The sequence below is a fragment of the Mauremys reevesii genome, linkage group 9 (genome assembly GCF_016161935.1).
Source record: "Mauremys reevesii isolate NIE-2019 linkage group 9, ASM1616193v1, whole genome shotgun sequence".
NCBI classification, from domain to species: Eukaryota; Metazoa; Chordata; order Testudines; family Geoemydidae; genus Mauremys; species Mauremys reevesii.
The window spans coordinates 57736793-57750120 of NC_052631.1; the positions used below are offsets into that span (position 1 = coordinate 57736793).

A 13328-nucleotide genomic window follows, 5' to 3' on the forward strand; every position below is an offset into this window, starting at 1 on the left:
GGAGAGGGATAGCTCAGTGGTTTGAGCACTGGCCTGCTAAACCCAGGATTGTGAGTTCAATCCCTGAGGGAGCCATTTAGGGATCTGGGGCAAAAATCTGTCTGGGGATTGGTTCTGCTTTGAGCAGGGGGTTGGACTAGATGATCTGCTGAGGTCCCTTCCAACCCTGATATTCTATGATTCTATAAAGACCCAGCTGTGCCTCCCCAAGCACCTGCTTCCTTCACTGGTGCCTGGAGCTGGCCCTGGGTAGGACAATACTAAGGAAGGCAATCCCTGTATCTGAAGGAGGGGAATTATTTTGGGTGGTGCAAGCAGAGGACATACCTAGGAAGCAAAGGAAGATAACAGCAGAGGAGGAGGATTATAAACAGCAGGGTCTATCAGATTGCAGCAGAGATTCCCAAGGAAAGGGGTAGGAGCTTCATCACTTGGGAAATTTAAAAATAAACAGGACAAAGATCTGGAGAATAAACTAGAAGAATCAGTTCTGCACTGCGTCGGGTGCAGACAGCTAATTGCTCTAATAGGCTTTCTCTATCATTCTGTTACAGCCAAGGTCTAATATATGGGGAGGCAGTGTATGGGGTGGTGTTTGACATCTTTATTAATGACCTGGATGTAGGTATAGAGAGCATACCGATCAAATGTGCAGATGACACAAAGCTGGGGGGCAGATGCCAACACTTTGGAGGATAGAGCTAAAATTCAGAGGGAACTTGTTAACTTGGAGAACTGGGCTATAGACAACAAAATGAAATTCAGCAAAGACAAATGGAAAGTGCTGCACTTAGGAAAGAAAAGCCAAATGCACAGATACAGAATGGTGGATAACTGGCTTGGCAGCAGCACTGCTGAGAAGGATCTGGGAGCTGTGGTGGATCACAACTTCAACATGTCAGCAATGCCATGCTGTTGCAAAAAAAACCAAATGCAATTTTAGGTTGCATTAACAGAGGCATAGCATGCAAATCACAGGAGGTGACAGCACTGCTCTACTGTCCAGTTTTGGTCACCAATGTATAGAAAGGATGTAGAGAAACTGGAAGGGATCCAGAGGTGAGCAACAAAGATAATCAAAGGGATGGAATGTTAGCTGTATGAGCAAAGGCTGCAGGAATGGCATATGTTTAGTTTGGAAGACAGGAGATTGCGGGGGGCGGGGGGGGCAAGGGGAATGTGAGAGCGGTCTTCAAATATTTGAAAGCTGCCATTAAAAAGATGGAGAAAATTTGTTCTCTCTTGCCATAGAGGGCAGGACAAGAGGCAATGGGTTCAAACTACAGCAGAGCAGATTTAGATTAAATCTCAGGAGAAACTTCCTAGTTGTATGAACAGTAGGACAATGGAACAGACGCCTCGGGAGGTTGTGGAAGCTCCTTCACTGGAGGTTTTCAAAAGGAGGCTGGAAAGCCATCTGTCTTGGATAGTTTAGACACAACAAATCCTGCATCTTGACAGGGGGTTAGACCAGATAGCCCCTGCAGTCCCTTCTAACTCTCTGGGTCTATGATTCTATGATTCTTATACACAGAGGGAATACACATACTAATAGACTGTTCATAGAATCATAGAATATCAGGGTTGGAAGGGACCTCAGGAGGTCATCTAGTCCAACCCCCTGCTCAAAGCAGGACCAATTCCCAACTAAATCATCCGTATTGCTATGTCACGAGTTCGTGCCATCTCCCAGCTGCTGCAGAACACACTGTAACCAGTTCTCTTCCATTATCCCCATTCCCCTGGGCCATTGCACAGTCAGGATTTTACCAAGCCCCTTATTCTGGCCTAATTTGGGGGTGATGCGTGTTTTCAACAAGTCCCTGTACTTTGCTTTCTGACGGGCCAGGTGGCACAAGGGTATTTACAAGCAGGGCTGGTGGAATTCTGCACCACCGCAAGGCTTCACACAGGAGCAAGTACCAATGGGCACAATGGCAGGAAAGCAAACCTTAGAGCTGGGCAAAATTTTTTGGACAAAACTCTTTCTCACCTAAAACTGGATATTTGGGTCGACAGAAATATTTCATGCATTTGTGTCAAATTCTCTGCATTGTTTTGGTCAAGAAAAAAATGCAAAAAAATGGAAAATAGATATTTCAATTCAAAATGACTTTTTGTTTCCAATTTTGCTTCAATTTTATTTTTAAAGGATTAGAAAATCTTTGGAACAAACGGAAAAGTTTTGGTTTGTGTGAGACATTTTCAAATGAGGAAGAATATGCCCAGCCCTGCAACAAGGTTACCCCCCACCTCCAGCAGCACTGTGCTATGCTATCCACATGCAGCAACCAGCCCAGGCACTCCTAGCGAGTGCAACTCAGGAGATGTTTGTTTGCCAAGTGGTGCTACAGCATCTCTCCTTGGCTAGTGCCCTGAGAAGACAGTTTTGTTTCAATGGAAGAGCAGATGAATTACCTGAGTCCCATAGTACCCTGCAGCACATTCAGACTATGTCTGCCCTTTAAAGCACCGTAGTGCTTCAGTGTGGACAGCACCTTCACTGACGGGAGGGGTTCTCCAATCACTGTAGTAAATCCACCTCCCCGAGAGGCTGTAGCTAGGTTGACTTAGAATTCATCCGTCAACACACACAAGGCAGCTTGACCTAACTCTAAGTGTCTACACTAAAATTTTGCTCCCATTGATGTAAGTGCTCCATTATGCTGACTCCACAAGAAGCGTACAGTCAATGTTGATGTAGTTAGGTTGACGCAGGTGAGTGTGGAGCTTACATTGACTGTTACTGGCTTTCAGAAGCCATCCCACAATGCCCCACACTGACAGTACAATTGGTACAAGCGCTCCTGGGGAGGATGTGCACTGCCAACACAAGGAGCAAAAGCGATTTAATTACTGTGTATGCCAACGTAACTAAGGCTTGGTCTACACTACATACTTACTTCGGTATAACTACGTGAAAAATACACCCCCCCCGAGCGATTTAGTTCTGCCAACCTGTATAGACAGCACTATGTCAAGGAGACAGCTTCTCCTGCTGACACAGTGACCGCCTTTCATGGAGGTGGAGTTATTAAGCTGACAGGAGAGCTCTTTCCCATCGGCTTAGAGCATCTTTGCCAGATGTGCTGCAGCTGCACAATGTAAGTTTGTAATGTAGACCTGCTCTTAGGTTGACATAATTTTGTAGTGTAGACATGCCTTTAGGTTGGCTTAGTGACCAACTAAGCCAACCTAAAAATCTACAGAGGGATTTTTAGGTTGGCTTAGTTGGTCACTCAAGGATTTTTCACACCCCTGAGCAACGTTTGACTAATTTTCTAGTGTAGACCAGCTCTCACCCTCGAATAGGGGTTTACAGCTGGCTGAGGGGGGCTGTCTTGGGAGGAGCCCCTCATTGTTATGCTGAAAGCTACTAATAGGTAATAAAAAAGGTAGTAATTGGAGATATACCAATCTCCTAGAACTGGAAGGGACCTTGAAAGGTCATCAAGTCCAGCCCCCTGCCTTCACTAGCAGGACCAATTTTTGCCCCAGATCCCTAAGTGGCCCCCTCAAGGATTAAACACTCAACCCTGGGTTTAGCAAGCCAATGCTCAAACCACTGAGCTATCCCTCCCCCCTGACTAATGAGTCTGATCCAATGGCTGTACCAAGTGCTCTTTTTCAGGGTCAATGGAAGGAGCAAATAAATCCCTTTATGTAGGCGAGACAATGGAGGGCCTGCCCAAAGTACTTGGCAGTTCAGTGGACTGAGTACAAACTCAGGGGGTAGGAGAGTGGTTGGAAGCTGTGTGTGTTAGCGAAAGAAAGCCAGCAGGATGACTGGAGAAGCTGTGAATGTGATCCTGAGAGGATGCTGAGCTCACTTGAGGGTAAGAACCCAATTGTCCAGTATTAAACCAGACAGCCCTGCTTTTCTAGGGTATGTCCCACTTCTGCACAGAAAAAAATGAATGTGGTTTTGTTCAGATGGGGGACGCCCATCTAAAGAGCAGTGTGCTCTTAACAATGGCATGTCCCCCGCTGCCCCATGCAGCATGACCTTGTGTGCACTGTGCATCCAAGGTCCCGCCAGTGGGGGTGGGGGTCACACTGGCAGGGGTGGGGTCATGCCATTCCCAGAAGTACTGGAATGTCCGGTATTCGGGAATGAGTGAGTGGTCCCCTACTGGAGGGGCAAAGGTGGGAATTTTACAGCCAAGAAACTGCCTACTGTTGTTTCTTTCTATCTTTTCAAAGAACCAGGACTTTGTGTGCGTTCTTGGTACATAAACAAGATTGCACCAAGAACAGACCTGACTCCTAGCACCGACTTCTCCTGACTCCTAGCACCGACTTCTCCTGACTCCTAGCACCGACTTCTCATCCTAGGAGAAAAAACCCTCTAATTGCTCCACCCAAAGAGACAACATCACAACCCTGGCAGCACACTGCTGCCAAGTGGCCCTTGAGTTGCCCATGGCAAAAGCCCCAGGAGTTGCTGTTGATTAAATAAAGGTACAGAGAGGTTGCCAGCCCCTCTCCAAGTGTGAGCCCTGGAATACCAGCAGGGCCATCCTTAGGATTTATGAGACCCTATGCAGTATTATTAAACTGGTGCCCCTATGCCCGATGGCAGTCTGGGCTCACATGTGCATTTTAGATAAGGGGGGTCTTTTGAATGATTTATTTAAAAAAACTATATGCCTGAAGATCCAAGCATTTAAGGCTAAAGATGAATACTCGGTTTGTGCATCTAAAAATCTATGCAAGGATTTTTTAGAGATGTGATTTTATAATCTTCAGCCACACACTAATTAAATATTTTTAAAGCAAATTTTAAACTAAAGTCCTGTAGACTGACATGTTCTGAGTACATATTACAGTCATGCACAACTGTTTTTGTCACTAAATCCAGAAACTGACAGTATATACCTGGGGATTGGCAAATGCCTGTTAAATGGCTTCATTACCACTTGAATGGCTCTTTAACAATTTCAGTGTTGTGCTAATAGGTCTGGCAGGCTGGAAGGCTTTTTCACTTTTAAGTACTAGATCCCCTCCAGAGGAAGACTCACTGGGCTGCAGCAGCCAGCTGTGGTGGGAGCCTGCAGGAAGGGTCAGAACAGGGATAGGAAGAGGTAGGCAGGTGGACACTAAGACCCAGGTGTGCCCCATATGTTCGGGTCACCTAGGCAGCATAGCTGCGTATGCCTGAGGCTTTGGCTACACTTGAGAGTTACAGTACTGGAGGTGGCTTTACAGCGCTGTAACTCACTCCTCGTCCACACTGGCAAGGCACATACAGCGCTGTATCTCCCTGGCTACAGCGCTGCTTGTACTCCACCTCGATGAGAGGAATAAGAGAATAGCGCTGCTGCTGCAGCGCTGGGGTGCCAGTGTAAACAGAGAATAATCTTACTATGCTGTAACTGACCTCTGGAACTTTCCCATAATCCTAAGTTAAGAAAGATAACTCTCTTTGTTTTGTTGTGAACCCGGGGCTCCCGGAGCTGCTTATAAAAAAAAAAAAAACACAGCTCCTGTTTGCTGTGAATGAGCAGAGGCAGGGGGCGCCCTTTGGAACGCCCACAGCTAGTGTTTGCTTGAAGAGAGAGGGAGGTAGGGGGCTTGAGGAGAGAAGCAGCACAGGCGCTTGGGAGGGATGGAGCGGGGGGTCCGTTTCGGGGAGGCTGCTTATCTGGTCTGTGAGGAAAAAAACAAAGAGGGCTATTTGCTTTCAGTGAGTGAGAGAGGGGTGGGGGAGGGGGTCGGAACTTGCAAGGCAGCTGCTGACACAGCGTCGGCTCCAAAAATCCACTCTCTCTCTCCCCCACGCTCCCTGTCACACTCCACCCCGCCCCTTTTGAAAAGCATGTTGCAGCCACTTGAACGCTGGGATAGCTGCCCATAATGCACCGCTCCCAATGCCGCTGCAGATGCTGCAAATGTGACCACGACCGTGCGCTGGTAGCTGTCAGTGTGGCCAGATTGCAGCGCTTTCCCTACTCAGCTGTACGAAGACAGGTTTAACTCCCAGCGCTGTACAGCTGCAAGTGTAGCCATACCCTAAGGACGGCCCTGAGTACCAGTGTCTGTGAACCCTTGGGCTTTCCCTGGTCCCCCATGCACCAGCCTGGCTCTGTTTACCTTCTCCTCACCATCCTGGAGAACTGGAGTCCAGCGCAAGCCATCCTGGCTGCTAGAGACAGCAAACTCCTTCACGAACATGTTACTGAAGATGGCTTTGGCGCCTTGGGTTACAATTCCAGTGACCCTCATGATCTTCTCAAAGTCCACCTGCAGCCACTCATTGGGGCTGTTCACCTGGGGAATGACACACCAGCCTTCATGTCCCCTTTGGAAATACTCACCAGACACAGTGCAAATGGTCCCCTCAGCTCTCAACATGTCAGAACTTTTACTTAGGCATGTCCAGTCCCTCCCACTGCTCTAAGAATGTCCTCAGCTCCAGGGAGCGAACAGGCCAAAGCCTTTTCTATGCTGTAACCTTGAGCCAAGTTGATAACCATCTCTGGACATGGTTAGTGCTAAAACTTCAGAACAAATCTCAGCTAACCAGGTGTTGCCCTGCTAGACTGGCACATGGCATGCTCCTGGAACCAAGTGAGGACACTTATTTCCTTGTGTAGGTAGGATCTCCTGACAGCATCTGTGTCACCTGGTTGGCCAGCCCTCCTTCCCAGTCTCTTTGCAGTAGGGCATCCCAAAATGCATTGCTTCATGTGCTCTGCTGAGGCATAGTGGGATAGCTACCCTGATTTTCCCACAATGCCATGATACAAACACGGCAGGGAGCATGATCGATGCAGATGCACAAATCCATTGGAGATACAGGTGTGTTGTGAAAAAGGCTGCTGTGTGGACACAACTCAGCATGGTGTGTTGTAAGCATGGCAGATGACAGTGTCGCAGTCACAGTTTACTTGTATTGTGGATGAGGTCTGAATGTTCTACATGGAGCTGCTGGATCCAAAGAGACTTTGAACTCAACTGGCCTCACTCTCAGAGGGTCTGAGCCCCCCACTAATGTCAATGGGCGGGAATGGTGAGTGCTTAACATTTCTGAACATCAGGCCAGGGATCACAGCTCAGGCTAAGTGCACTCACTGTTCCTACTCTCATCTCTATAGTGCCTCCTGCTGGGAGAGGCCAAAACTGGAGTAGTTATGATCTGTCCCATAGCCAGACCTCTTGCACCCTGCCATACAGCGCCTCCTGCTCAGACTGGAGCAGCTATGATTGACCCACAACTACTGCTCCTCTACCATTCTCCACAGGGACTCCCATCGGGAGAGGTGGGGACTATGGCGAGCCAGTGCTCTGCCACTAGCTCAATGCTCCTGTGGGCTGGGAAACCCCCATTTAATGCCCCTTGGTTACCTTTGGCTTCCAGGCATTAGTCCTCTCCTGCAGGTTAAGTCGGGCTTGGGAGGGAGCCCAGCTGGAGAACATGTTCTCACTGTAGGAGGAGGCGGAGATCTGCTGGTTGGAGATACGTTTGTTCTCCATTCCTAAGGGCATGGAGCAGCCTGGAAGAGAGTTGAAGCAATAGAAATCAAGATGCCTTCTGGTTGCCCATTACTCACATTTGGTGGCCTACTGGCCAACATATAGGAGGCAGCATCTGTTATCACAGCAAGACCAGCTGTCACAGACCTGGTGTGCACGTACCTTACCTGGTATATCTCAGCTTCTGCCATCCCCCGCCAGCCCAGCTCTCACATCTCCAGAACAGACCTGTACATAGGACACACACCCAACACCCAAAGCAGCTCCTGCTCCCTCCAGCTTGCTGGGAGTGGGAGGGGGGCGAGCTGTTCTCCTTGAATCACTCAGAAGGAAATGTCCATCACTCCCCAACGTGCCTCACATATCCAGTCCCAGTGTGTGTGGGAGCGGGGACTCCATCCGCTCACCTGCTCCCCATCACTCCCCTAGACTGAAATGGCAGCTGACTAAAAACCAAAAGCAAACAGGGTTCCAAGTACAGCCTTAAAACAGGTGAGGATCAGACACTCTTTCCAGGAGGGCGTTCTCAGTGTGGCTAACACACCCACCCACAGCCGCAGCATCAGCACCAAGAACTAGCTCTGTGCTCTTCCCAGGATAGCCATAGCCATCAGCCAATAAGGAGATTTTCAAGCATCAGTTACCTACCAGATGGCACTCCCTCTTCCTGTCCCCCACAGCTAATCTTGGTGTGTCTGGTGCCAGCCCCACCACCAACATGGTCTAACCCTGCCAGGCCCTGAGCACCTTTGTCTCTCGCTGATATCAGCGGGAGTTGATAGTTTAGTGCCTGCAGGCCCTTGCCCCCCTCTGCTCCAGTGTTAGATTTTAGAGGGCATAAGGAGGAGCCAGGAACAGAGGGCCTCATGGTGGGACTTACTGTTCAGATCACAGCCAATGAGTTCCATGCGCAGAGTGGTCCGAATGCTGTAGTGTGTGGGGTGGAGGCGGATATACCGGGCTATGATTGGGGGGTTGAAACGATTATCTTTCACCTCTGTTGCATCCACATTCCCAAAGAACACCTGCAGGAAGGGAAGAGATGGGGCCCTGTTACTCCAGCACATGCAGAAGGAAGAGGACAGAGGTCTACAAAATAATGTGTGGTAAGGAGATGGTTACTCCAGTCTGACACTTATTAACCTTACCAGCTTCATAACACAAGGATAAGGGCTCAGTGAAATAAATATGAAACACCATTCAAATGGATACAAATAAATACTATTATAAACAACCCAAAATTAACCTCTGGAACTCACTGCCACATGATGTCACTGAAGAGTAGGTTTACAAATGGTCAGACACTTATATGGACATAAACATCTGCCATGACATGAACTAGGATGCAATTACTGGAACAATGAATCCTCATGCTTCAGGGTATAAGCTTATCACCTGCTGGGATTAGGAAGATATTTAACCCCTGAGATAGCATTGTATAATTATATGAACTGAAGGGGGTTCAGGCTGCTGCAGAAGAGAGGATGCCTGCCTTCATCACTTCCTGGCCTATCAGTCAGTTCTAGAAAGATGCAGCATCCTTTTCAGATCCTACTTTCTCTCCTTTACTCACCATCTGGGAGCTGGTGGTGTTCCCCTTGTATCTCTTCCACCTCTCCCCATCAAGGCCATAGAAGATGACGAACTGGGAGATGTAGAGGCTGGAGAGCTTTTGCCGGGCCCCCTGGGTCTTTATGCCATGAAGAATCATGGGACGCAGCAGATCCACCTACCGAGGGAATATAGAGATTCATTTCCTGTAGGGTGATGCCCTTTGGTATCCGCTGCCAACCACAGTGCGACTTGGGCATGGGGTTTGATTCCTCCCAGTTTTGGAGCTTCCCTCCCTGATATATTTGGGGAGGGTGTTGCAGAACCCTGGCTCATTGAGCAAGGATAATCTGTCAGGACCAGGCTGGGGTATCCCACACAATCAGTGATTGCAGAGACCACTGGGAGACCTCAGTCCACCCTCTCATCATCTTCCCCTCTGCTACTCAAACCCAACCAACCTTCTGCGATGGCACTGATAAACCCTAAGAAATGTGCCAAGCTACCTCTCTCCATTCACTCTGCAGCCCCAGTGGCCCCAGTCTCTCACAGCCAGAACGGATATTAACCAGCATTAGGAAAATCACACCCACAAGTATGAAGGGTTGAATGGACCAAAGATTACTACCCTCTTTGGGGAAAGAGGAGCCTTGAGGGCAGGGGACATGGTCTTCGGTTTAAAAAACCTGAGAGTAATGGTAGGCAAGTCACTTCAAACCTCGGTTTCCCCATCCAACAATAGGGATAATATACAGGATTGCTAAAAGGTTGAATGACTATTTGTGAAGCATTCTGGGATCCTTGGATGGAGTATGCTACAAGAGTATTATTATCGTGTGTGTATTGTCAGGAGATTATCACAGACACTGGGCTGGCACATTACAGTTTTATTTGCTTTGTTATAATTATCTTAACATGACGGTGACTTTTGTGGGTTTAACTTCCCCTCCACATTTTCACAGCATAGTTTTGGGCATTCAATACAACTGAAAAGGGATGAATTTAACACTGGTAAAGGAAAGGCTGTTTTTTAAAAAACTGTAGATCATTAACCTTTGGAACTCATTGCCACAAGATATGATGGAGTCCAAGTGTGTAGCAGGATTGATAAAAGGATTTGACATTTATATTAATAATAAGAATACCCAAATTTATATTAGATGGGATAAAATAATATAAGAAATATCAACTTTCAGACTTCAGTGCACAAGTCAACCCCTAACTGATAAGGGTCAGGAAGATTCTTCCCTTATGGCTAGGTTATTCCATAGCTGTCCGGTAGGGGATTTTGCACCTTCCTCTGAAGCAGCTGGTACTGGTCACTGTTGGAGACAGGATACTGGACCAGATGAACCGTGGGCCACATCTGGCCTGGTAGTTCCTATGCTCCTGTTTACAAGTGTGGGTTGATCTGGTGTTTATGTGAATCAGGGATGATTAGTGTTGACTAAAGTGAGGCTGGCTATGATAGTTGTCAAGATTTTAATTATTAAAGCTGGAGGATTGCTCCCATTCTTAGGGCTGGCGTCCTCACACACAGCAGTCTGAGCTGAGAATCCACTTTGAGGATTGCAGTGTTACAGTGCATCACTTAACTACTGTTATGCGTGTGACATCAATGCAGGAAAATCCACATTAAAAATAAACATAGAGGGCAGCACATCTGTTCTGCTCATTAATAGGAAACCTCTCACCAAAAGCGAATCTGGTATTTTTCTCTCTCTGTGTAACATGAAATATTCTTTTCTCCATCAGAGGGAGGCAGATACTAGTGACTTCACCAGCCTGCAGGTGAGATGCTAGGCACAAGGTGCAGGGAGGAGCTAGGCAGGCGGAGGGGACCCTTTCTGAGGGTATGTCTACACTACGGGATTATTCCGAATTTACATAAACCGGTTTAGTAAAACAGATTGTATAAAATCGAGTGCGCGCGGCCACACTAAGCACATTAATTCGGTGGTGTGCGTCCGCAGTCCGAGGCTAGCGTCGATTTCTGGAGCATTGCACTGTGGGTAGCTATTCTGTAGCTATCCCATAGTTCCCGCTTGGAATTTCCGGGTTGAGATCCCAGTGCCTGATGGGGCAAAAATCATTGTCGCGGGTGGTTCTGGGTAAATGTCGTCAGTCACTCCTTCCTCTGGGAAAGCAACGGCAGACAATCATTTCGCACCTTTTTTCCCTGGATTGCCCTGGCAGACGCCATAGCATGGCAATCATGGAGCCTGTTTTGCCTTTTGTGACTGTCACCGTATGTGTACTAGATGCCGCTGACAGAGGCGATTCAGCAGCGCTACACAGCAGCATGCATTTGCTTTTGCATGACAGCAGAGATGGTTATCAGCCATACTGTACCATCTACCATGCCATAAATTGGCAATAAGATGATGGTTACCAGTCCTTTTGCACTGCACCTTCTGCTGCTGTCATAAGTGCCCTTGGCTGAGATCGGCCGGGGGCGCAAAAGACAAAAAGGGGAATGACTCCCTGAGTCAATCCCTCCTTTTTGGTATCTAAAAATAGAATCAGTCCTGCCTATAATATGGGGCAAGTGTACTAGAGAACCAGTGTATCAGAGAACCAGAGAGCACAGCTGCTGTGTGTCAGATCCCGCAGAAATGATGAGCTGTATGCTATTCACAGGGGGTGCTCCTGCAGCAACCCCACCTGTTGATTCCGTTCTCCCCCAGCCTTCCTGGGCTACCGTTGCAGTGTCCCCCCACTTGTGTGATGAAGTAATAAAGAATGCAGGAATAAGAAACAGTGACTTGTTAGTGAGATATGAGTGGAAGGCAGCCTCCAGCTGCTATGATAGTCCAGACAGGACATTAAGGAGTGTGCGGGAGAGGAGCCCAGCATCCCGCTGCCAGTCCAGGGACAATTGAATCTTTTCTTTACACATGAAGGGCGGGGGCTGATGGAGCTCAGCCCCCTGTTGCTATGATGAAGATGGTTACCAGTCGTACTGCACCATCTACCAGGAATGATCAGGAGTTTTTTACCCAGGCGCCCCCAGCCAACCTCACTGGAGGCCAGCCAGGAGCACTCACGGGCTGATGAGGACGGTTACCAGTCCTTTTGCACTGCACCATGTGCCAAAAGGCTGATGGTGATGCTGGATATCAGCCATATTGCACCATCAGCCACCCATGGCGGGGGGGGGGAAGTGAGGATGTTGGTGTTGACTGCTGCAGCATCGCGTCTATCTGCAGCATTCAGTAAAGATAGGGTGACATAAAAGAGTCAAGAGAGGATTTTTTTCCCTTTCACTTCTGGGGGTGGGTGGGGCTGTTAAATTGCCGAGCTATGCCCTGAACCACCGCGGACACTGTGTTTGACCTTAGAAGCATTTGGAGCTCAGCCAAGAATGCAAATGCTTTTCGGAGACTGCAGGAACTGTGGGATTGCTTGAGTCCTCAGTCCCCGCTCCCTCCCTCCATGAGGGTCCATTTGATTCTTTGGCTTTCCGTTACGCTTGTCACGCAGCAGTGCGCTGAGTCCCTGCTATGGCGTCTGTCTGGAGATTTTTTAAAAATGCTTTTGAATTTCGTCTTCTGTAACAGAGCTCTGATAGAACAGATTTGCCTGCCCTTACAGTGATCACATCCGCATGGTCCATGCTGGAGCTCTTTTTTTATTTTGATTTCGGACTGCATCGCCACCCGTGCTGATCGAAGCTCCACGCTGGGCAAACAGGAAATATTCAAAAGTTCGCAGGGCTTTTCCTGTCTACCCGCATCCGAGTTCAGATTGCTGTCCAGAACGGTCAGTGGTGCACTGTGGGATACCACCCGGAGGCCAATACCGTCGATCTGCGGCCACACTAACCCTAATCCGATATGGTAATTCCGATACTAGCGCTACTCCTCTCGTTAGGGAGGAGTACAGAAATCGATTTAAAGAGCCCTTTATACCGATATAAAGGGCCTCTTAGTGTGGACGGGTGTGGCATTAAATCAGTTTAACGCTCCTAAAACCGGTTTAAACGCGTAGTGTAGACCAGGCCTGAGGCACTGGGAGTCGCGTGCTATTTCTAACTCTAGCAGTACATCCATCTGGAGACACTGAGGTTAGCTCCAGAGAATTCAGAGCATGCAGCACCAGACACTGAGGTCAGGATGGGAGTGCAGAGTCTGGCAGGAGGGGACAAGTGGGGAAAAGGATAACTTAAACCTGCAGGAAAAAGTGTGTGTGTGTGTGGGAGGTTTGGAGGGGTGTGTGTGTGTAGGGTGCTCAGAGGGGCGCGTGTGTGTGTGTGTAGGGGGCTCAGAGGGGCGCGCGTGTGTGTGTGTAGGGGGCTCAGA

The 13328-nt window shown here is 48.4% G+C and overlaps 2 protein-coding genes across 8 annotated transcripts in view; one reads left to right on the forward strand and one right to left on the reverse strand.

The window, feature by feature from the left end:
* Positions 1-4685, forward strand: part of LOC120371583 (proline-rich receptor-like protein kinase PERK2) — a 32692-nt gene extending 28007 nt beyond the window's left edge. The window contains exon 3 of the transcript XR_005584447.1: positions 4204-4685. The gene's annotated coding sequence lies outside the window, so the exon portion shown is untranslated. The remainder of the gene's footprint in view (positions 1-4203) is intronic.
* F8 (coagulation factor VIII) overlaps positions 1-13328 on the reverse strand; it is a 106034-nt gene that overhangs the window by 20166 nt on the left and 72540 nt on the right. For all 7 annotated transcript variants that reach the window (XM_039487471.1, XM_039487469.1, XM_039487473.1 and 4 more), the window contains 4 exons: positions 9050-9205; positions 8357-8501; positions 7348-7496; positions 6094-6270 (listed from right to left, as the gene is read on the reverse strand). In XM_039487471.1, the coding sequence (XP_039343405.1) occupies positions 6094-6270; positions 7348-7496; positions 8357-8501; positions 9050-9205 (627 nt within the window). The remainder of the gene's footprint in view (positions 1-6093; positions 6271-7347; positions 7497-8356; positions 8502-9049; positions 9206-13328) is intronic.